Here is a 22,394-nt window from a genome sequence, read left to right on the forward strand (position 1 = left end):
TGCCTGTGGGTGCTTGTCTTGCTTTACAAGACAGGTGTCTGCTTGGGAAGGCAGAAAAAGCCTCTCTTGGAATGGAGAATGCAAAGCCCCTCCCTCTTAATTTTTAGAATCGTGAAATCAAGGGGCTCTCAGGCAAAGATACGGGAATAGGAATACCAGTTCTTTACTAGTGTGTAAATAAAGCAAACAAAGAACAACAGCTCCGGCAGTGCCAACAAACAGAGCCCGGAGCCAGTCCCGGCCTTTCGGCTGCGGCGCTTTCCCCTTGGGTGCAGTTCCGGGCACGGCCGGCAGGGGCGCCGGTGGCTCCCGCGGGGCAGGGCCGCGCATCCCTGCCATGGGAACCTCTCTTAACGGAAATAGAGCAATCCCTTCATCTAACTCTTTCACATTTTACCTTCTCTAGCCTTTCTCCCGTGTTTTGGGAAAGAATTTGGAGAGGACTGTCTTTTATCTGAGCTCGTCGTGTTTCGATAAGGTGCTTCCTGTAGAGAGAGAGAGAGTTTTCCTGAACAGCCGGAGCTGTGGTTCCCAAGGGGACGTAACTCAGAGCAGGCCGGGGTCAGGAGAGGATATCCCGGCGAGGCTCGGTGGGAGTGTGGGCAGGGTCTGCTGCCGGAATCGCCAGAGGGGGATCTTCCCGTGGAGGCCGAGCCGGAGTGTGGGCAGCCCCCACATGGCTTATGGCGGCTGATCCGGCAGCTCCCGGCAGAGAAAAGGCAGGTGGGAGACCCCGGCAGCAGCAGCGGCGGTGCCCAGCGCAGCTGGCACGGGCAGGGCAGCCGGGGATGGGATGGCTGGGACCCGGCCTCGGTGCGGTCGGCGCGGTGACCTCGGCCCACGCGGCAGGACAGAGCAACCCCCATCTTCCCCAGCATGGCCGGCAGAGCGGCCGCGGGCCGGGCAGTGGGAGCAGGGCACACAAATTCACCGCCAGCGCCGGGGCAGGTGGAGCTGCCCTGGGCAGTGAGCCCGCACCTGGGATGGAAACCGGGGCAGGCGGAGCTGAGGCGGGCAGCGAGCCGGGACCCGGGACAGGCGCCTCGGCCGCGAACGGAGGGGGCAAGGCCTGCAGAGGATCCCACTCTCTTTCTGATTTTTCCTCTTGTTCCCCTCCCTTTCATTTCCCCTTTTTCTTTTCCTGTTTTGTCTCGGGTGTTTCTGATACTTTAAAGATTTTTATTCTCCTAAAATCTCTTGTCTAACATATGGCATGTTCCCTTTCTTCTAGATTAAACGGGTTTTTTTACAAATAAATCCAGAACCAAATAAATCTAAACTTCTGCTTGGAGACTTTGAAAAGGTCGACAAGCTAACTCACGACCTCCTGATGTTGTTTTTCTCATCACCTTTTTATTTATCCTTTGCAATTTAAGCATCTTTCAGTAACTTGCTTTGCTCCTCCGAAAATCCCAGTGCACCCATAGTTCCTTAAAAAATGATCACACAAAGCTTGATTCCCCCTTTTTCGTTTAAAAATAAAAGAACTGTAAGGGCAAACACTGTTCAAAATGAAGTTTCAGCCCGCTCCGCGTCGCTAGAAACCGAGCTGGAGTCTTCAGGATCGGAGTTTTCCAACGAAGTGGTGTCAACTCTTTCTCCTTCTTCTTCTGAGACTTCTGCTCGGCTGACGTCTGGGACATTGATGGACCTGGATATAAGTCTCTTTACGAGTCCCCAGACTACGGAGCAGGCAATCAAAACAATAAGTAAAACTAAAAGGGTGGAAAGTATAGTTTTCAGGATGGACTCAGCCCAGCTTGACAGGCCCCATCCTTGAAAGAGGTCCCCAGCCAGTCTGATGTCTGTTGTTTTATTTGGTGGACAAGGCCTTGCATTTTATCTATGGCCACCCTCGCGTCCTCGGCCCGAGATGACAAATTAAGGCAGCAGAGGCCCTCAAACTCCTCGCAGCGGTGGTGATGCAGTAAAAGCAAGAAGTCAATTGCCGCGCGGTTTTGGAGGGTCGCCTTCCTTGTAATTTCCTCGTCTGTGAGGAGGTCTGATAGCGTCGCTGACGTTAAATTGGCTTGCTTAGCTACCCAACACTCCAAGTGGGCCAATTCACCTAGAGACTTGGCCACAGACACCCAGGGCAAAAACAGGGTGAGGGCTACAGTTTTTGGTTTCGACCAATGTTCAATTTGGGAGTCACAATCCGGGTCGAGATCTTTGAGATCTCTTTTGGAGCGGGCCGAATTCGGTTGTGCTCTTTTCATTTTCCAATCGCGAATTTGGGTAATGTTGGGTGTAAGCAGCAACAGCCGTCCAAAAGTGCAGATACCTCCGGCTAGACGAGCGGGGATGCCAGCCCAAGCTCGGTCTCCGCAAATGAAAAAGATACCTCGGGGCAGGGACAGCGGTTGGCTACCCAGGGTGGAAGCAAGTGGCATCTCGATGGTCATTTGACACCACTGGGCAGCTTTGTACTCAGGCCTTGATGGTTTGATCCACGAGTACCTGCTGTCCCAAGGGTTAGGGGCGAACTGAAACCAAATACAGAGGGAAGCATTGGCTGAGCCGAGCAAATCAAGCTCTGGAGGTTCAGAGCTCAAAGGGACCAGCCCCTTGACTCCTTCTCCCCAGGCATTTTGTGCATTGATTTTTAGAGGAGGGGCCTTGGATAAGAGGGAGGTAAGGGAAGTATTGAAAGGGGAGGGAAATTCATTAAGGGAGAGAGGGATCCCCACAAGGCATGATGACATCGGGTCCTCTGCTGAGCCCATATCTAAACATATGTGTTCTTGGCCGAGGGCACTCGCGAGGGTGCGCCAAACGTTGGCCTTGGGCTGAGGGACGATCCATGGGCCCACTGATGGCATCAGGGTCCAGATGAGGACGGCTGTCAAGCGGGCTAAGATGTAGACACGTTCCATTGGGGGAAAACTAAAAACAAACAAGAGACAGACATAAGGAATGACTCTGTATAAGGTCCTGCCCGGGGCAAAGAGAGGGTTAAACTGGGAGTGGCTCCATCCCTGGGAGCTTCCGCCGCCGCCGCCAACATGCCTCCGTGACCTGTTCTACGTTTTCTGCTCTCAGAGTCTTCCCAGGGCGGAAGGGCTTGACCCACTTAGCGGGGATCCATCTCGGACCTGAGGGGGTGGACACGCAAGCGTATCCCCTTCCCCAAGTCACTAGATCGAAAGGCCCCTCCGTTTTCCAGGTCTCCGGATCCTTAATCAGGACAGGAGGCCTGACCCTGGCCTGCAGCTGCTCATGTCTCCCGAAATGTCGCACGATAGGCGGATTGAGATTTTCGAAAGAACAGTTTAGGAAGTTAATGGTAAAAAGCGCCTTCGCGAGACGGATATGGGGGGACTCCACCTTCACAGCCACTCGCTGTTGTTCTAAAACTCTCTTTAGGCTCTGGTGGGTCCTCTCCACCACGGCTTGGCCTGTCGGGGAATAGGGGATGCCGGTCTTATGCTCTATTCCCCATTGCTGCAGGAAGCTTCGCAGCTCCCTGGATTTATACGCCGGGCCATTGTCTGTTTTCAGGACCTTGGGGATGCCCAGGACAGCGAACGCTTGAACTAGGTGTTTTTCACAATCTGCTGCCTTTTCTCCTGTGTGGGCAGAAGCATAGACTGCGCCGGAGAAGGTATCCACTGAGACATGTACGAATTGCAGACGGCCAAAGGCAGGGATGTGGGTAACATCCATCTGCCACACCTCGCAACTAGATAGACTTCTGGGGTTAGCTCCCAAGGGTATTGTTGGGAGCTGGTGGGACTGGCATTGAGGACATGTAGCCACGATCGCCTTGGCCTGTTCGCGTGTAAGATGGAATTGTCGAACAAGGCCAGGGGCGTTCTGATGAAATTGCTGGTGGCTGATCTTGGCCTGACTGAACAGATCAGGGAGTGGGGTAGCTTGAACAGGAGCGGCAAGGGCGTCAGCACGCCTATTGCCTTCCGCAATAAACCCAGGCAAATCGGTATGTGACCTGACATGCATCACATAAAAGGGTTGCTCTCGGTGGGAGACTAAGTTCACAAGCTTAGAGAGCAAGTTAAACAAAGGGATGTTTGATACCTCCTGTAAAATTGCATTTTCGGCTCTGGAAACTACACCCGCGACATAGGCTGAATCAGTGACCAAATTGAATGGTTCAGAGAACCTCTCAAAGGCTCTGACGACTGCGTCCAACTCAGCAACTTGAGGTGAACCTTCCACTTCGGTGACATCTGCCTCCCACCGCTGAGTCTGAGGATCCTTCCAAGTCATCACTGACTTGTGGGATGCTCCAGACGCGTCTGTAAAAACTGTCAAAGCCTTCAGAGGGGTTCTACTCTGAACTGATTTTATAGACAATGTGAATTCCTGATTGAATAATTTGTGGGCCGGCCGATCTACTGCAATTTGGCCGGTGTAGCTGTCCAAAGCCAGTTGAAGCGTCTCATTTGTTTCCAGAAGGTTATCAATCATCTTTCTTTTTAGATGGCCTGAATCGAATTTTAAAGGAATGTGGATGCAGTCAAAGTCACAACCTGCCAACTCTCTGATCCGTGATCTAGCCTTTCTGATCAATTCTGCCACCAGCTCGGCTGGCTGCGTCATCCTTTTGGACCTGTGATGGCTGAGGAACACCCACTCTATGATTAAGAGGGGATCCCCCGAGCCCTGGTCCTTGCCCTTGATGGAATCATCCCACTGGAAAATCACCCCATGGAGGTGTGGCAGCTTACCTAAAACAATGAATTTAAATGGCAGGCCCGGGTGATATCTGTGGGCCTGCCTGGCCGAGATGGAGTTTTGGATCTTCTCCAGCGCTGTCTGGGCCTCTGGGGTAAGGGACCTTGGAGAACTAAGCTCTTCTCCCCCTTTCAATAAATTGAAAAGGGGGACTAGGTCTTCCGTTGGAATGCCTAGCCAAGGCCTTACCCAATTCAAGGACCCACACAGCTGGTGGACATCCGCCAGGTTTTTGATGTTAGTTTTAATAGCCAATTTTTGCGGAACAATGGTCCGCTTCGTTATTTCCAGGCCCAGGTACTTCCAGGGTGGCATCTGTTGAATCTTATCTTGCTGGAGCTCAAACCCTGCAACAACTAATGCATCGATTGTCAGGTCAAGCGCGTGGGTAAGTAGGTCGTTGGTCGGAGCGCACACTAGGATGTCATCCATATAATGGTAAATGATGGTGTCTTTGGTGGCTGCACGTACTGGGGACAGCAAGGAGGCGACGTACCATTGACAGATCATCGGGCTGGCCTTTAGGCCTTGTGGAAGAACTCGCCAATGATAGCGCTTGCTTGGGGCTTCACGGTTGATGGCAGGAACTGTGAAGGCGAAACGCGGAGCATCGTCCGGGTGTAAGGGAATTTGGAAAAAGCAATCTTTTATGTCAATTACGACCAAGTTCCAATTTTGGGGGAGCATCGTTGGGGACGGCATCCCTGGTTGGAGAGGCCCCATATCTTCAATGATGTTGTTAATTTGGCGGAGGTCGTGAAGGAGCCGCCACTTATCTTTGTTGGGCTTTTTGATAACGAACACTGGGGAGTTCCACTCTGACATGGTCTCCACCAGGTTGCCCTTGAGTAGCTGCTCCTTAACGAGCTCATTGAGCGCCGCTAATTTTTGCTTGTTGAGCGGCCACTGCGCTACCTGCACTGGTTTATCTGATTTCCAATTCAGTTTCCAGGTAGGGCGCTCATCAGTGACCGCTGCCCGAAAAACCTGGGGAGCTGCTGGGAGGTCAATTCGGGCTCCCCACTGGGCCAAGAGGTCTCTCCCCCACAGGGGTTCCGTGTAATCTAATACGAATGGGCGCACTGAAGCCAATTGCCCATCCGGCCCCGTAATTTGTACAACGCTCTTAGATTGGCATGCCAATTGTAAACCCCCGACACCTCGGACGTGGCCAGGCGCGTTTTGCAATTCCCAATGTGACGGCCATTCCCGGGAAGGAATGATCGTTACATCTGCTCCTGTGTCCAACAAGCCTTTAAGAGGCTTGCCCTCTCCCCCTTTCGAGATATGACAGGTGATATGAGGCCTTTCCCGCCCCAGGACCTGGGCCCAAGCTACTGTTGGATTTTGGAGTTCAGCCGGAGGAAACCCCAGGGCCCAAGTCATTTCGGGAACAGGGATCGCCTGCGCAATCACCTGTCCCTTGGGCAGGAAAGTGGGGGGGGTTGGACACAGTGCAGCCCCACAGCGAACAGTCCTGGGTCAGATGGCAGAAGACCTGGGATTATGTTCACCTCTAAAGGTGTGTGCTTAGTGTCTCCGACAACGACGTACTTACACCTTATCCGCCCCCAGTTTCCTGGGCATTCCGGGCTGACTGACACGAGTTGAAAATCGGAGTTCTTAAGATGTAGCAGCTCCGTCAGCTGCAGCCGGAAGGGTCTGAAAGCAGAAAAGGTAGTTAGCACGGGTCTAGGTTGGAGACATGCAACATATGACAAGTCCGGTGAGAATGTGTCTTGTTTGGCAGGCGGCGGTCCCTGAGATCTCCCCTCCCTGCGTGGTGTTGGTTGTCCCGCCCTATTTTTATCATGGCGCAGGGGGGAACTGCGCTCAGATGTTAGTTTTTTGTCTGGGTTTTCCCCAGGAGTCCCTGCCCCTTTTTGAATTCATAAAATTCCCGCCGCAGCGGGCAGTCGGGCATCCAATGCTCGAGCTTTCCGCACAGATGGCAGGGTGATTTGGCGGCAGAAAGACCGGGAGCAGGCGAGCGGCAGGTGGCTTCAGAGAAGGTGTTTTCAGGCGCTTCTTCTGCGGCGCTGACCTCGGGGTGGCAGCTGTTTTCTCTTCTCTCCCTCCCTAGATGGCATGATTAGGACCTTCCAGGTGCAGACCTCGAGCATATCGTGCAGCGAGGGGGGCGGGTGCACCAGGAGGCTGAGGATGGCGTCCCTACACGCAGAGTTTGCATTTGTGGACGCTACTTCTTTCAGGATATGTTCCCGGGCAACCTTGTCCGCCACTTGCTGCTCGACAGCTTTTCGAAGACGTTCGACAAAATCGAGGAAAGATTCCTCGGCGCCCTGAAAGATTCTGGAAAAAGAAAGGAGAGGAGCCGCCCCCAGCAGCGCCAGGAACGCCTTCTCGGCTGCCCGCGCTGACTCTCGGAGCGCTTCCTGGGGGATGGCACTCGCCTGCAAGTGCCCATCTGCCCAGTTGCTGGTCCCAAGGAGCTGATCAATGGCCAGGACATTGCCTGTTAGGTCCAGCCCTGTGTGGGGCTGTTCCCACAGGCTTGGGAGGGCCTCCGTCACTCCCCTCTTCCAGGCTGCCTCCCACATAGCCCGCTCGGTGGGATTGAGCAGGCACGTGAAGAGGCGCCGGATGTCAGAGGGGGTGACATCGGCTTCGGTAAGTGTTGCCTGCAACACTCCCCGAAAGTATTCGCTGTCCCGGCCGTAATCTTTCTGTGCCTTGCACAGCTCCTTGATTTGTGAATGGTGTAAGGGGACCCACTGGCGACGCACCCCACCATCTCCCTCTGGATGGTAAACAACCGGGGCTGCAGATGGTATCGCAGCAGACCCCGGTTCCCGGTTTCTAACTGCCCCCCCCCCCCCTCCCGGAACCCAAAGCGCGGGAGCCGGCAGGGAGAGCGTGGGAACCGGGAGAGGAGGAGGTAGGGGCGTGGCTGGGAACTTGAGCAGGGCGATCCGATATCGAGGGACCCTCCCAGGAGGCGGAGACAAGGGGTGGAACCTTTTGACTGGCAGGGGGTGGAGAGATGGGAGGTGGTATGGGAGGGACCGAGGGAGGAGCTATGGGCGGGGATGTGGGAGGAGAAAGGGGAGGGACTACTGAAGAGGTTTCTGGAAAGGAGGAGGGACCAGGAGGGGGGAAGGACGAGGGGGTAGAACATTGGGAGTGGCCGAATGGCAGGAAGGGGTTGGGACTTGGGAAGAAGGGATTCTGGGGAGAAGAAGAGGGCTTTCCCGCCATTTCAGCCATGTGGTCTCCTCCATCTTGGGCCCCATAGGAGCCATTTTGGGGAATTGGAGGCGACTGGGAGCAAACTGGGGACTTAGAACTTAGGGTTTTGGATTTTGGGGTTTTAGAAACTGAGGACCTGGGGACGGGAACAGGGGAGGTAGGGGAAGACGAGGAGCCCCTAAGAGACTGGCCAGGACTCTTAGGGCGGGGGGGCCGAGGATTTTGAAGGGGGCCAGGGGACGAATGGTCACCCTGCACGGGGCTGGAGCGCGCTGCACCCTTCAGAATCCCGGTTTTACGTTTATGGGGACGGGAAGAAGGGTTAGGGGTAGAGGGAGAAGTAGAAGAACTGGGGCACGAACTAAAACTGACCGAAGGTTTTTCTGAGTTTCCTCCTGCTTTCAGGATAGATCGAATTTGTGAAATCCAAAAAGCTAACGGAGAAAGCGAGGTGTCTCGTGATCTAATCAAGTTTGATAACTTGGCATTTGCCCTCTGCCAAAAGGCAGGATCTTTAATTTGATCGGGGGAGACTTCGGGAAACTCAGAAAAAAACCATCGGATTAATTTTTTAACTTCCTTTTTATCAACGGAACAACCCCCCCCAACTAGGATACCCACAACTTGGTAAAACAGCCCCTTCTGAGCTGCCGAGAGCGAAAACTTTGCACCCATCGCTCGATGTTATAAGTGGCAGCTGCGGTAAAGCCCCCCCCGTTCCAGTAAACGCGAAAGAAAAAAAAATAAGGGTGCCCACCCCCGGCCCCTGTCTAGAGAAAAAGAAGGGTGGTGACGAAACACCAATAGAGGGGAAGGCGACAGGGAGAGTAGCAGAATACTCACGAAGTCCGGAGGCGACAAACGAAAAGCTGGAACGAGGGGTTTCCTGCGACAGGACGACTCCAGGGTGCAAGGAGCTGCCGTCCAAGGTCCCTGGGGAGCACCACCTCGCGAACAAGGTCTGCTCGACCACAGGGTAGTTCCGCGACCGCTGGGATTCTCGAAATCCCGTCTGTGGGGTCCACGAGTCTGAAAAAGGGGGGGCCTCACGCTGGGCGCCAAAACTGGAGCGGTGGCCGGTGAAAAGTGAAACGCCCAGGCTAGATAAGTGTCCAGCCAACCTCCAGCCAGTCAGGCACTTCCCCAACCCGGAGTCAGGGCTTTGTGCCTAAGGCGATGTCAAGCCTTGCGGACGTGTGGCCGCAGTAAAGAGCTCCGAAGTCGCAGGATGAAATGAAGAGGCGACCCTCAGTTTCTTCGGGGGGCGGTTTTATTGGTAGGGAAACGTGCAGGTTCGGTGGAAGAAGCTGAGAGCCCCGAGGCAGGGAAAAAGCCTCGGTTTTACAGAGGGTGGGAGGGGTGAAAGATAGCAAATCAGAGAGGGATACATTAAGGATTGGCATGATCGGAGAACCCATCAAACACAGTTGCGGGAGGGACCCTGGCCCCTAACCCAATCACTCGACACCCTGGCCCGAACTCTCTAGAAAAAGAGGCAGGGATGTCGAGTGACAGGCAGGCTGCCAGGGGTGGGGAACAAGAAAGATACATTTGGTAACCAAGACAACTGGGGAGGGGTTTGGGGATTGACACAAACTGGTAACAGGGCAGGACTTTCTGAGAGAACAACGGAGGGAAAACTGAACAAGCATAAAACACACCACAACACTTGATTACCCCAGTGGGTTTTCTGATGCATGTCTTCTAATATTTTCCTAGTAAGCCCATTTTATTAAGTAATTGTCTTCCATCAAGAAGTTTCCATTTCCCTGACTTATCTTGTTCACTTCCAGTCTTAATTCTTTTTTCTCGTATTCCATAACCTTTGGAATTTGCAGTTTTTCCTGGTTTGGAGTTAATATTAACATAACTCTGTCAGCTCCATTTTCTGCTGCATCCTTAGCTTTGTGATGTGCCCCCAGTTTGGCCAGTTTGCCTCTCCTTTGGCCCGGGCCGGGTTCCCCCCGCCCGCAGCGGCTGGGAGCAGCCGAGAGCCCCGCGCTGCCCATCCCGACCTGTCCCGGCTCCATCACCGCTCCTGCCGCGGGCTGCGAGGGCTGCGGGAACGGGGCACCGAGGGTGTGGCTGCTGCTGGGGGAGGAGGAGGAGGCAGGGAAGGGCAGGGATGGAAGAGGAGAAGGAGGGGGAGGAGGAGGAGGAGGAGGAGCTGAAGGAAGAGGAAGAGGAGGGACATAGGCGGATGGAGGCTGAGCTGAGGGAGCCAGGCCGTCGATCCCTGCCTGAATTCGCAGCCCCCACCTGTGGGATCATCGCCCCCCCCATGGCTCCGGTGAGCGGGGAGGGGGAGCTGGGCCCGGATATCCCGGGGGGTCCCTGGGTTGGGTTTTTGGGTGGATGTTTGGAGAATGAAGAAGTCCAAGGCTGAGTGGAAAAGGCCCCTTGGGGGGACATCGGGGGGTGGCGGTGGCGGCTGCCGGCAGAGGCAGCCTGGAGGAGCAGAGCCCTGTGTGCCCCAGGAGGCCAAAGTGGGGAGCCCAGAGAGGGGGGAGCGCCGCCATTGGCGGGAGCCTCAAGAGCCTGGAGAGGGGCAGCGGGGACTCCTTGGAGCCGCTGCAGCCCAGAGCAGAGAATGAGGGGAGAAGGGAGCCCGGGAGCCCAAACAGCCCCGGCATCCCAAAATGGGGAGAGCGAAGCGGGGGGAGCTTTTGGCATTGCTGGGACTGCCAGCAGCCTGGGCAGGGCAGGCACCGAGGAGAAGGGGGACCCCCAATCCAAGCGTGACCCCAGCAGCTGGGACAGGGGGGAACCCCCGAACTCGAGAGTGGAGGGACCAGGGACAGGGAACTCCTGGGAGGCTTTTTCAGGGCTGAGTCTTGGTGTTTGGGAGGATTTTCGGGAGCCCAGATGGCCGGTGACTTGTAGAGATGGAGTCGGGCAGAGGGACCTTCAAACTCAATGTGCTCATCCCTTGTTTTCCCCACATTAGGATTTCCCATTGCCAGCTCCTGGGAGGCTGCGAGGAAGAGGAAGATGCCCTGGGACACTGAGGCAGGTGAGCAGGAAGTCAGTGTCTCTGGAATGCTTAAAATCAGAGGGTTTTGGGAAAGCTGCAAAAGACAAGCCTCAGAGACAGTAGAACTGATTAGAGCTTTGCTGCAGCCATAAGATTGGTTAGTAGAAAAATTATATAAGAATTAGAAAGTAGGGAGAAATAGAACAATGGTCTGTGCATTAACACATATCTAGAATAACTCCCTAACCTGCAGAAAAGTATATCTAGCAGGATATTAGGAAGTTCCAAGCTTAATAATGGAGGTCTGTGCATTGTGTTTTAAGGCTTACAAGCAGGTATTTGAAATAAGGGAGCATTGTTTTAACTGTCAATGTGCTTATAGTGCTTGGATAGAACTACTGTCAGTATGCTTTGCTTTGCGTGATTGGTCAAAAACTTTTTAAAGTAAGTTTTAACATGAAGTTCTTTGTCTGCTACCTGTGATGTGAGCTACTGGCATCTTCCCATTGTCATAACCAAGTAATGAGGCTGATGCTGGGAAATAAAACAGCTCAGGACACGTTCCTAGCAGCCCCATCCTGTTTGTGATTTGTGCACAGCCCAGAGCTGGCATTGAGTGCCCCTTTCCCCTCTGTGCTGCTCCATCTCCCAGCCCAGCAGGGCCCCCAGCTGCAGCACAGCCCTGGGGGGATCTCCTTGCCCTTGCCTGTGGCACGGAGGCAAATCCCATGCTGTCCTTGTCCTTCCTCCCCCAGAGCAGGAGCTGAGCATGGAGAGCAGGGAGGACAAATGCCCGCGGCAGAACCTGGTGGCAGAGGCCGTTTTGAGCGGCTCCACGGCGCAGGAAGCCAACGGGGAGGAAAAGCCCCGGAGCTGCCGCACGAGGAGGGGCTGCAAACGCAGATGGCGGGGATGTGAGGGGGAAAGAGCCAGCCTGGGCCGGGAAGGCGGCCGGAGATGGAGCCAGAGCTCGGAGCTGGTGCTCCATGATGGGGAGAAGCCCCACACGTGCGTGGAGTGTGGGAAGAGCTTCAGGTGCAGCTCCAACCTGATTGTGCACTGGAGAATCCACACTGGGGAACGGCCCTACGAGTGTGGGGAGTGTGGGAAGAGCTTCAGGCAGAGCTCCGGCCTGATCAAGCACCAGAGGACCCACACTGGGGAGAGGCCCTACGGGTGTGGGGAGTGTGGGAAGAGCTTTATGTGCAGCTCCGACCTGATCAGCCACCACAGGATCCACACTGGAGAAAGGCCGTACAAGTGTTCCGAGTGTGGGATGTGCTTCAGCCAGAGCTCCCACCTGATCAGGCATCAGATGACCCACACTGGGGAGAGGCCCTATGAGTGTTCCAAGTGTGGGAAGAGGTTTAAGACCAGCTCCCATCTCCTCCGGCACTATCAGAGTCACACAGAGGAGAGGCCCTTCGAATGCCCTGACTGTGGGAAGGGATTCAAGCACAACTCCACCCTTGCCAGGCACCGGTGCATCCATACTGGGGAACGGCCCTACGAGTGTGATAAATGCAGGAAGAGGTTTCAGACCAGCTCCCATCTCCTGCAGCACTATCGGATTCACACAGAGGAGAGGCCCTTCCAATGCCCCGACTGCGGGAAGGGATTCAAGCACAACTCCACCCTCGCCAGGCACCGGCGCATCCACACAGGGGAGAGGCCCTACGAGTGTCCCCAGTGTGGGAAGAGCTTCTCCAGGAGCTCTCACTTGACCCAACACCAACGGAGGCACTGGTAAGGGAAGCCCTGCGAGTGCCCCGAGTGCGGGCAGAGCTTCGTGCGCTGCTCCAGCTCCATCCCCCACTGGAGGAGGCACTTTGGGCACAGCCCTGGTCACTCACATTCCCTGTGATCCATGTCGGGAACACACCTGGTTGCTTCTCCTTTTGGTCTGGCCTTAATTTTCCTCTGCTTCACCTTCATCCTTTAAAAACACCCCAAACTAGGTTAGATGAAGGAAATTGATTGAATATATCTGAAGTTCCATAATTTCTCAGTTGTTTTAGAGGGAATTTAGGATTTGGGGACAGGTTCTGTGTGGAGTGCTGCTGTTGCTAAGAGGCAGGAATTTGATCTCACCCTTCTTGTGTTGCTGAGATCTCCTCCCCTGACCCAAACCCCAACTCCACCCTTGGGATACCCTATAAAAACTCCATGGCCCTGCCTTTGCCCTGTCTTTGGGGGTAAGAAATGAATTCCCAAAGGATCAGCCTTTTCCCATGGGATTCCAAGAGGATCAGCATTTTTCACTGGATTCCCGGAGGATTCTGACTCTGTCACTGGTTTTGTTTGTACTACTACATTTGTATTTTTAATTTTTCTTAATAAAGAACTGTTATTTCTACTCCCATATCTTTTTCTGAGAGCCCCTTATTTCAAAATTTTATTATTATTATTATTATTATTATTATTATTATTATTATTATTATTATTATTATATTAATCAAAGGGAGGGAGTTTACATTTTCCATTTCAATGGAGGCTCCTGAAATGGGTAGACACTCCCAAGGATGGGCCATGTAAAATAGTTCCTGAAATATGTAAATGAGGTTCTGGATATGCATGAGGGTCAATGAATATGCAACAGGCTGATGCAATTAAAACCAGATTAATTGAGAGGTGTCCCCGAAAATAACTGGGGGGTCTTGGTGGCCATAACAACTTTTGCTCGATGGTCCTTGTGTCCCATGACATCAGCCTGTTGCATATTCCTGGACTTTTAGCATATCCATAAACTCATTTACATATTCCAGGAACAAAATTGGCTTCATCCTGTTTGGAAGTCCCACCCCCCTCCCAGCTCAATTTGGGGATCCCATCCCCCTCCCGGCTTAGTTTTGGGGTCCCACCCCTTTTTTTCCCCACTCTCCCTCCCCTTTCCGATTGTTCCCCCAGTCCCCTCCCCTTTGTTTGGTTTTGGGGGCTCCAGGCCCCTCCTGCTCCGTTTTGGGGTCCCGACCCTGTTTTGCATTATTTTGGGGTCCCCAGCCCATCCCCAGGGTCACCTTCCCCCCCCTTCCCCAAATTGCGCTGCTGGCAATTGATGAGTCATCAGCGAGACACGCTCTGATTGGCTGGAAATTACCCCGCGCGGTCTCTGAGTGTTTAACGCAGTGAGAGGCCTTGGTCTGTGCCTGGCAACTGATGAGTCAGAGTCGAGCCGGGCGCTGATTGGCTGAAAATCGCTGAGCAGAGCCAGTGCTCTGAGTTTCTGGCCAGCAAGTGGATCGTCATCAGTGCCGCGCGTTCTGATTGGTCGGGATCTGTTTTGGGGTGGGGATGGAAGGAACTGGGGTTTCTTTGGGTTTATTTAGGGTTTGTTTGGGGTTCTTTATAGACTATTCGGGGTTTATCTTGGGTTTTACTTGTTTTTTTTCTGTTTATTTGGGCTTATTTAGAATTATTTGGGGTTCTTGGGGTTTATGTTGGTGTATATGGGGTTTTTTTAGGTATACTTGAAATAATTTTGGGTTTTTTAGTTTGATTTGGGGGTTTTTGTTGTTATTTTGGGGTTATTTGCATTTGTTTGGGGTTATTTGGAGGACTTCTAGATATTATTTGGGTTTTTTGGGGTTTTTTGGGGTTTGTTTGGGTTTTTTGGGGTTATTTTGGGGTTTATTTCGAGTGTTTTGGGGTTATTTGGGTTATTTGGGGTCATGTGGTGTCAAAAAATCCGGGAATGCGTCTCCTGAAAAAAACGGGAATTTTTCCTTAAAAATTCGAGATTTTTTCCCCAAAACACCGGGAATGTTTCCTTAAAAATCCCGGAGTTTTCCCAGCCAATAGCGGCGCGCCCCGCTCCAAACCATCAGATCACCGCGCTTCATCTTCCAAATTAGCGAATCACGGCGCACCCCGCCCCAAACCAACCAATCACCACGGACCTCCCCTCATACACGCCCGCCTCTCACACGCCGAACCAACGAATCACCACAGGTCTCCCCGCAGCAATGCCCGCCTCTCTTTTCTCGATCCAACCAATCACTGCGCGCCTCCCCTCAGCAACTCCCGCCCTCCCCGCGCCGCTCCAGCCAATCAGAGCGGAACCCGAAGCGGTGACCCCTGATCCCGGGGCCGGGCATGGAGCGGGCGCCCCCTCCCCCCCACCGCCCCCCGGGACCCCCTCAGGGACCCCCGGGAGCCGCCCCGGGCTCGGGCGGGTCCTGCGGGAGGCGCTGGAGAGAGCGGGGGAGGCGCTGGGAGAGGACGGGGGGTGCTCCGGGAGCTGCTGAGGAAGCGCAGGAACAGGTGAGGGGTCCTGGAGGGATCGTGAGGGGAATTTGGGGAGGGGTCTTGAGGACGTTTAGGGGGGATTTGGGAAGGGTCTGGGGGGAACTTGAGGGGGTTTTAGCGGGGTCTGGGGGTGCTGTGGGGGCTTTGGGGGGGAATTTGGGGAGGGGTCCTCGGGGGGTGTCACGATCCGTCCTCATGGACGGGTTTCGTGATGGTTCGTGGATTTGATCTCAGGGTGCAAAAAGAACCGACACGGTACAAGGGGGTTTGCAATGATAATCGAAACAAATGCACCTTTATTGAATGTCCCCAGCAAAATGCGAGAGAGGGATTAAGGGAGAGAAAAAGATAGAGGAAGAGAGAGACAAAAGAGAGAGAGAGAGAGAGAGAAAGAGGGGGATAGAGCTACCAAATGTAGAGAGGAAGTCCTTTGGTCCAGTCCAGTTGAGGATCCGCCTGTTACGTCGGGGAGATCTCGAAGTCTCTCGCTAACTCAGAGGTTTTTATTATGATAACTCCACTGGAAATTGCCGGGGAGGGGGGAAACAGATACAATAAGGAATAGATGTAACAGGTAGTCCATGTTCTCAGCAGTAAACGAGAGCCATTGTGTTCTTGGTCCAGCGGTCACAACCTGCAGGCAAACATCTCGCTTTGGTCAGCTTGCCTCCCCCACACACCTGCCCTGGGCTGGGGGTTTCAGTGCCAGTCCTTGGAAGGAGCAGAGGGGCCTTTTCACATGGGGCTTTCATGTCTCACTCCTTGATGGAGAGGCTCCTTACATCTCAGTCTGTCTGTCACGGTGGTTGTAAAACAGGTGAGGGTCTTCTGTGGGGGGACCACCCAGAACTCAGGAGAAGTCCAGCCACGCCGAGAGGTGGGACAGCTCCCAAGGCTGTTGTTGCACAAAGGGCACGGTGCCCCCTTCTTCTTCTCATTGGGCTCAGTGTAGCATACAGCAAACAGCACCTGTGCAAACAATGGCTCGGCAACGCTCTCAGGTCTCTGGTACATGACTTTCTCCTTTGGAGCCAAAGATTTAAGACAGGGGGGGTCTTCTCTTCAGTGGTCCCCCAGTGATGATCGTGAGGCAGATGAGGGAAAATTCGGACAGACTCTCACACGGCCCCGGGACTCACGATTGTCTTGAGGGATCTTCATCAGCAGAACTCTGGAGTGTCACTGATGGGTCTGCAGAACTCGCCGTACGTTGGTAGTATAACCCAGAAAAATAGGGACAACAGAAAGAGAGGAAAAAGAGAGAGAGGGAAGGAAAAGAAAGGATAGGAAAAGGAGGGGAAAAAGGGGAACAATAAACAAGCATAATTAATATTGATTATCATAACAATTTTCACAAATGGTTGATTAATTAAAACAATATTACTTTTATAACAATTTTCAAATTTTTAAAACAAGTCACAAATTATCAAAAGCAAAAGCAATAAACAAATCATAATACAAGCATTAACTTTAAAAAATGATTTTCTAAAACAATTCACTAAAAATCGAAAGTAATTCCCACAAAATCATAAATGGAAATTAAGGATTATTCCAAAACACATATGCTTCATTCATAATTGCCTTGTGTCAAAGCCTTGGGGATGTCCACAGTGCACAGGACATCAGCCAAGTTGTGTGCATTAACTATAGACGTCAATCTTGTCAGCTGTTTCATGCTCCAATTCATAACAAATGGGACTGCTGATAAAATAAAACCAAGCAGAATTGGTATCAAAAGGATAACAATGGGATGACACAGACTGCTCAGGACACCCGTGGCAGTAGGAGACCACCTAAAAGAGTATCCCACCCCCTGTGCTCGGCATCTTTCTCCACCCATTCCATGAAACGGGGTATCTGTCTCACATTGTGATGAACAGTCACCAGGGCTTTCTGTGCGTTTTTCTCAATCTTCTCAAGGATTTCAACTAAGTCTCGATGGAGCAGCAGTTGTCTTACCAAAGTGAGATCCATCCCAATAGGAGTAGACATCAGTTTGTGAATCAGTGTGTAGTTGGATTGCAATGGGTAGTGAGAGGTAACTGGAGCTTCATAAGAGAAATCCCATCCTGCAATCTTGGTAAAGTTACAAGCACAGAAATTTGAAAGATTTTTAGTATCTACTACCACGTTTTCTAAAAATACAAAATCACAAGCAGTTCTAAGCATGCACATCTATTGCCTATGTATGTAAGGACTGTTTCAGAAGTCTCGTTAGGACAAATTTCAAAATGACAGATATTTTGCTCTGTGTCTAAATGAATGTAATGAGCTGTGATTGCATTGATTTCACAGATGAGCCCTTGTTGTTCTCGGACAATACAAGATTCCAAATTAACAGTTTGCCATTTCTCACCAATTTGACGGGCCCATTCTCTATGGGATAGAGAACAGCTCTGCTGTAATTCAGTTCTAATGCTATAACAGGGAAAATCAAATGCTCTGAGGCACTGTGTATGGTTAACACAAAAGCTGTGGCTGTATTTGAAATGGGGTCATAGGTAAAATTCACCAGGTTCCACCAGGATTGGAATTCTCTTTCAAAGTCAGTGGCACTGTCCCAAATTATTTTCCAAATTTCAGTGGGAAAAGTTCCTTCTTCACCTTCTCTTATCACTGAGGCAGCAACTGACTGCATCCACAATTGTGCCTGGATACAGCTGAGAGCCAAAGAAACGTTGTTTTGTGTAGCACCGAGTGCATCAATTATCAATTTGTGATCATTTACATTTACCTTTTCCCAAGCCAACCACAAACAACCCCCCTTCCCAGGCAGTGTACCTTTTTTCAGTATCTCTGAAACCACGGGAATAAAAACCAACAGGCTTTGTCGGACCCTCAGGACCCCGCTGCCGTATATGAACGGAAAGCTGTGAGGAGGCAAATCCGTATTCCACCTGAAAGGGATCTGTGAGATGGACAGGGTCCAGTGCTTGGTGTGCTGTCACTTCAAAAATCAGTAATTGCAATGTTTCCTCCTGAAAAGAAGTCCAATCCCATGTTATTCTTTTTCTCAGCAAGTCATAAAGGGGAACAAAAGGGTCATTCTGGTTCCTGAGAGGTTTATCTGGTCTTTCTATAGGAGACATAGCTACCGTGGTTTTCTGAAGGAGAATTGCTGTAGGTTTAAGTGTTCCTGGAAGCCCTTGAATGAGAGCTCATATTTTCAGGCCTTACAGGTGATTGCATTGGTGACACAAAACCAGGAATTTGTTGGATCAGTGGAAGAAATGCGGCACTCAATATGCGTGATCAGCAAGTCTCCAACTTTATTAATAGTTCACACATATTTATATTGGTGTTAATGTGGCTTATACATATTGCAAAGCTGAGCTCATTATTGGTTAATTACTTCTCAGTCAACCATGCCTACTTCTATATTCTTATGGTTATTTTGTTACTACTTCTACATTCTTGTGGTTATTCTGCTGAAAATGTCCTCATATTTTTGGCAAGAGTTCCTCTCCTCTATCCAGTTGTTGCACCAAGGGCACAATGTCCCTGTCAGTGGTTGGACACTGAGTGCTGAATCCTAGACTTGCCTCCTTCTAACTTAACCAACGCTATTATGTCGACGTGACCTTTCTCAGCTGGCCAGCTGTCCACAAAGCTCTCCACACTGGAGCGGTTAACTGGAAACCTACAGGTAGAATCAGGCTTTGGTATTGATGGATAGCTCAAATCTTTAGGCCTGGGACCATGGTTACGCTCTATTGTTAAAGTCAGCATTATATGAGCATTATAGCTTTGTTAGTAGTATTAATTTTGCCGTGTTTTTGCATATGGCTACAGAACATGGTGCAAAAGATGGTATCTGCTGCATTTAATCAGACCATGCTTGTTCAACAGAAAAACGGGGGAAATGTGGAGAGCTTTGTGGACAGCTGGCCAGCTGAGAAAGGGCATGTAGACATGATACCGCTGATTAAGATAGAAGAAAGCAAGTCTAGGAGTCAGCAGTCAGTGTCCAACCACTGATGCAACCTTGCTGCAACATGAGGATGGGGGAGAGGATCTTTTGCCAAAAATATGAGGATAGTTTCATCAGAATAACCACAAGAATGTAGAAGTAGTAACAAAATAACCATAAGAATATAGAAGTAGGCGTAGTTGACCGAGAAGTAATTAACCAATAATGAGCTCAGCTTTCCAATATGTATAAGCTTCATTAACACCAATATAAATATGTGTGAACTATCAATAAAGTTGGAGACTTGCTGATCACTCATATTGAGTGCTGCATTTCTTCCACCGATCCAACAAGATCCCCCATCAGGAAACCTGTCCATGAGGAGGGATCGTGGCAGAGACACAATTTTATTATCAAGGGGTCAAGGGAATTATTAAGTACAATTAATTTTTTAAAAATTATATAAATGTAAATTATAGAGATGTTTTCATATATTAAAATAAAATGTTATAAATATTAAATAGTATTAGTAATTTTAAAGTAATTAGAGATTCTTAACCAGGGCTGAGCTCCCTCTCCCCGCTCACTGCGGGATGTGGGGAGGGGGCGATGCTGACAGGGCCGGGGGGCTGCAGCTGCGGTGGGGCAGGGAAACCGTGGGGATCTGGTGCTGCTGCTCTTCCTCCTCCTCCTCTTCCTCCTCCTCCCGCTCCCCCCCGGGCCCAGCCCCCACCCTTTGTCCCCCTCCCTTTGCCCAAATCCGTCCCATCACCCCCCCCCAACCCCCTCCCCATCGCCCCCCAATAAACGGCCCGGGGCCAACTGGGAAGCTTTATTGGGAGCACTGGGAGCAGGCACTGGGCGGGGGCAGAGCGCCAGCGGGGCTGGGGGGGACACGGGACCCCCCCAAAATCAGCGGAGCGGGGACGGAGCGGGGGGTCCCGGCCGGGCCCGAGCCCACGGGGAGGGGCTGCGGCCGCCGCCGGCTCAGGAGCTCTGTGGGCAGAGAAAAGGGGGTGACACCGGGCTGGGGGCCCCGGCGGGAGCGCGCACGCTCCGCCACGGCCGGGACGCCACCCCCGGCACCCGCCCTGACCTTCTTGCGCACGTAGAAGCCGAGCCCCAGCGCCAGGAAGACGAAGCCCAAGACGAAGCCCCCGATGCCCGTCAGCATCTTGCTGCGGGCGGCGTCCGGCGGCATCTCTGGGGGGTCCGCAGGGCTCAGCACCCCCAAAACCTCTCACGGACACCCCCAGCCCCTCCCAGCGCCCTCCCTGTGGCCCCCAGCCCAGCCAGGAGCCCCTGAAACCTCCCCCCGATCCCTTTTGGTCCTGGCCAGGAGCCACCAAAGCCCCTCCCGTCCCTCTGAGGATCCCACAGCCCCCTCCCAGTTGCCCCCAGCGGCCCAGGAGCCCCAAAGCCTCTCGCAGTCCCTTGGCAGCCCCAGCAGGACTCAGCCAGAGCCCTCCCAGTCTGTGCCCAGCACAACCGAGCTCATGGCGAGTCCCGCTTTGCCATGGCCGATCTCCTTCCAGCCCCTCCGGGCTCACTGCGATCCCTCCCAGTCACACCCAGCGCCCCCAAACTCCCTCCCAGTGCCCACCAGGAGCCCCCATCCCCATCCCACCCTCCCCAGCATCCCCCAAACCCCTTCCCAGCCCTTGCCCAGTCCCCAGGGCCTCTCCCAGTCCCAGCCCGGCTCTCTCCAGCTCCCTCCCAGTGGCTCCCAGCAGAGCCCAGTGGTTCTGCCAGCGCCCCCAGGGGCTCCCCCGTACCCCAGTGCCGGCTCAGGGGCTGCTCCAGGCTGACGTGCTCCACCTGGCAGCTGTAGGTGAGCCCGCGCCGGGGCGGCGTTTCCAGCAGCACCAGCAGCTGGTAGGTCCAGTCCCCGTTGGGGACCACGTCGGTGGCCACCACGTGCTCCGAGAGCTCCTGCTGGCCCTGGAACCACCTCACCTGGATGGCAGCAGGGTAGAAATCCATCACGGAGCAGAGCAGGCGGCCGGGGCCGGGCTGGGAGCTCGAGGGGGGCACCAGCGAGATGGACACGCTGGGGGGCACTGGGAGAGAGAGAGAGAGAGCGGGGACACACTGGGATCAGCTGGGGGGCACTGGGAGAGAGAGGGGAGGGCTGGGCTGGGGAGGGACTGGGAGGGAATGGGAATGGGCTGGGAGGGATTGGGAATAGACCGGGAATGGACTGGAAGGGACTAGGAATGGACTGGAGGGATTGGGATGGACTGAGAGGGACTGGGAGAGAGTGGGATAGACTGGAATGGATTTGGAATGGACTGGGAGGGACTGGGAATGGACTCGAAGGGGACTGGGAATGGAGTGGGAGGGACTGGGAATATACTGGAAGGGACTGGTGGCGACTGGGATTGACTGGGATGGTCACTGGCAGGGCAGGGCCCGAGGGGACACGCTCTGCCCCGCGCTCACCTCGGCGCTCCACGCTGAATGGGGCATCAATCCGGTAGTTGTGCCGGCAGTACCGGTCCACCGCAGTCCGTTTGTACTCCAGTAAGGCCGGGTCGCTGTTCCAGCGCTTGGCATTCATGTCCCCAGAGGGGGTGAACCCCACAAAGTGCCCCACGTCACTGTCGAACATCGCGTACTGCAGCCGGTTGTAGATGAGCCTCTGCACGAACCTGACCTTCTCCGTGCCGTTAATGAAGTAACACTCGACCTTATGCATCTCCTGGAACACCCCTGTGAGTGCAGGACACAGCTCAGTGGTGCCCCCCCAGCACCCCCCAGCAGCACCCCCAGAGCTCCGGGGCCCACCCCGGATCCCCACTCCGCACCCCCTGTGCCCCACGGCCGACACGGGACCCTCCTGCCCGCGCTGCCGCTTCCTCTTTGCCGCCCTTCGCCCACTTCCCCTTCCACATGCTCTCCCCTACCACCTCCGACCGCTCCCAAATCACTTTTGGGGTCCCATTGCCGCATTTTCCCCAAAATTCCCCAATCCCCGACCCCCTCCCGCTCAGTTTTGGGGTCCCCCCATCTCCTTTTCCCCCTCTCTCACTCCTCCCTCCCCTCCCCCCACCCCTCAGCCCCTCCCGCTCTCCCTTTGGGGGGTCCCCCCTTCGCCCCCTTTTCCCCCTTCTCCCACCCTGTCCCAGCGCCTCCCGCCCCCCGCTCACCCGAGAGCTCCGCGCCCGCAGCCGGGGGGGCTCCCAGCACCACCAGTGCCACCAGTAGGGCCCCAGCTGCCGCCCCTCGCCCCATGGCCGGGGCCGGGCAGGGAGCAGCAGCCCCAAAGCAGCCGCGCTGCGCTGGGAGCACCAGTCCGGAGCAGGGCGGGCTCGGCAGCGCCGCGCGCTCTCATTGGCTGCCGCCACTTTTGGGCAG

General features: G+C 53.6%; 4 protein-coding genes across 5 annotated transcripts in view; 2 read left to right on the forward strand and 2 right to left on the reverse strand.

Moving 5' to 3' along the window:
• LOC139604920 (zinc finger protein 436-like) overlaps window positions 1–11,936 on the forward strand; it is a 179,117-nt gene extending 167,181 nt beyond the window's left edge. Inside the window, exon 4 of the mRNA XM_071456247.1 lies at window positions 11,638–11,936. Within this exon, the coding sequence (XP_071312348.1) occupies window positions 11,638–11,800 (163 nt within the window). The 3' untranslated portion in view covers window positions 11,801–11,936. The remainder of the gene's footprint in view (window positions 1–11,637) is intronic.
• Window positions 1–22,394, reverse strand: part of LOC139604951 (zinc finger protein 436-like) — a 325,479-nt gene that overhangs the window by 172,735 nt on the left and 130,350 nt on the right. The gene's annotated exons all lie outside the window — the stretch shown is intronic.
• The window catches only part of LOC139604960 (zinc finger protein 436-like), a 126,936-nt gene that overhangs the window by 75,376 nt on the left and 29,166 nt on the right, over window positions 1–22,394 (forward strand). Inside the window, exon 1 of one of the 2 annotated variants that reach the window (XM_071456304.1) lies at window positions 10,087–10,198. The exons of the other annotated variant lie outside the window; for it this stretch is intronic. The gene's annotated coding sequence lies outside the window, so the exon portion shown is untranslated. Of the gene's footprint in view, window positions 1–10,086; window positions 10,199–22,394 lie in introns of those variants that run through there. 2 annotated transcript variants of the gene reach the window in all.
• LOC139604962 (class II histocompatibility antigen, B-L beta chain-like) overlaps window positions 19,855–22,394 on the reverse strand; it is a 35,453-nt gene continuing 32,913 nt past the window's right edge. The window contains exons 1-5 of the mRNA XM_071456310.1: window positions 22,187–22,345; window positions 21,480–21,749; window positions 20,813–21,097; window positions 20,134–20,240; window positions 19,855–20,033 (exon numbers count right to left, since the gene is read on the reverse strand). Of these exons, the coding sequence (XP_071312411.1) occupies window positions 20,025–20,033; window positions 20,134–20,240; window positions 20,813–21,097; window positions 21,480–21,749; window positions 22,187–22,271 (756 nt within the window). The 5' untranslated portion in view covers window positions 22,272–22,345 and the 3' untranslated portion in view covers window positions 19,855–20,024. Of the gene's footprint in view, window positions 20,034–20,133; window positions 20,241–20,812; window positions 21,098–21,479; window positions 21,750–22,186 lie in introns of the transcript that reaches the window.

Source organism: Agelaius tricolor, unplaced genomic scaffold (genome assembly GCF_023055355.1).
Source record: "Agelaius tricolor isolate 1412-34295 unplaced genomic scaffold, bAgeTri1.0.p SCAF_57, whole genome shotgun sequence".
Lineage (NCBI taxonomy): Eukaryota > Metazoa > Chordata > Aves > Passeriformes > Icteridae > Agelaius > Agelaius tricolor.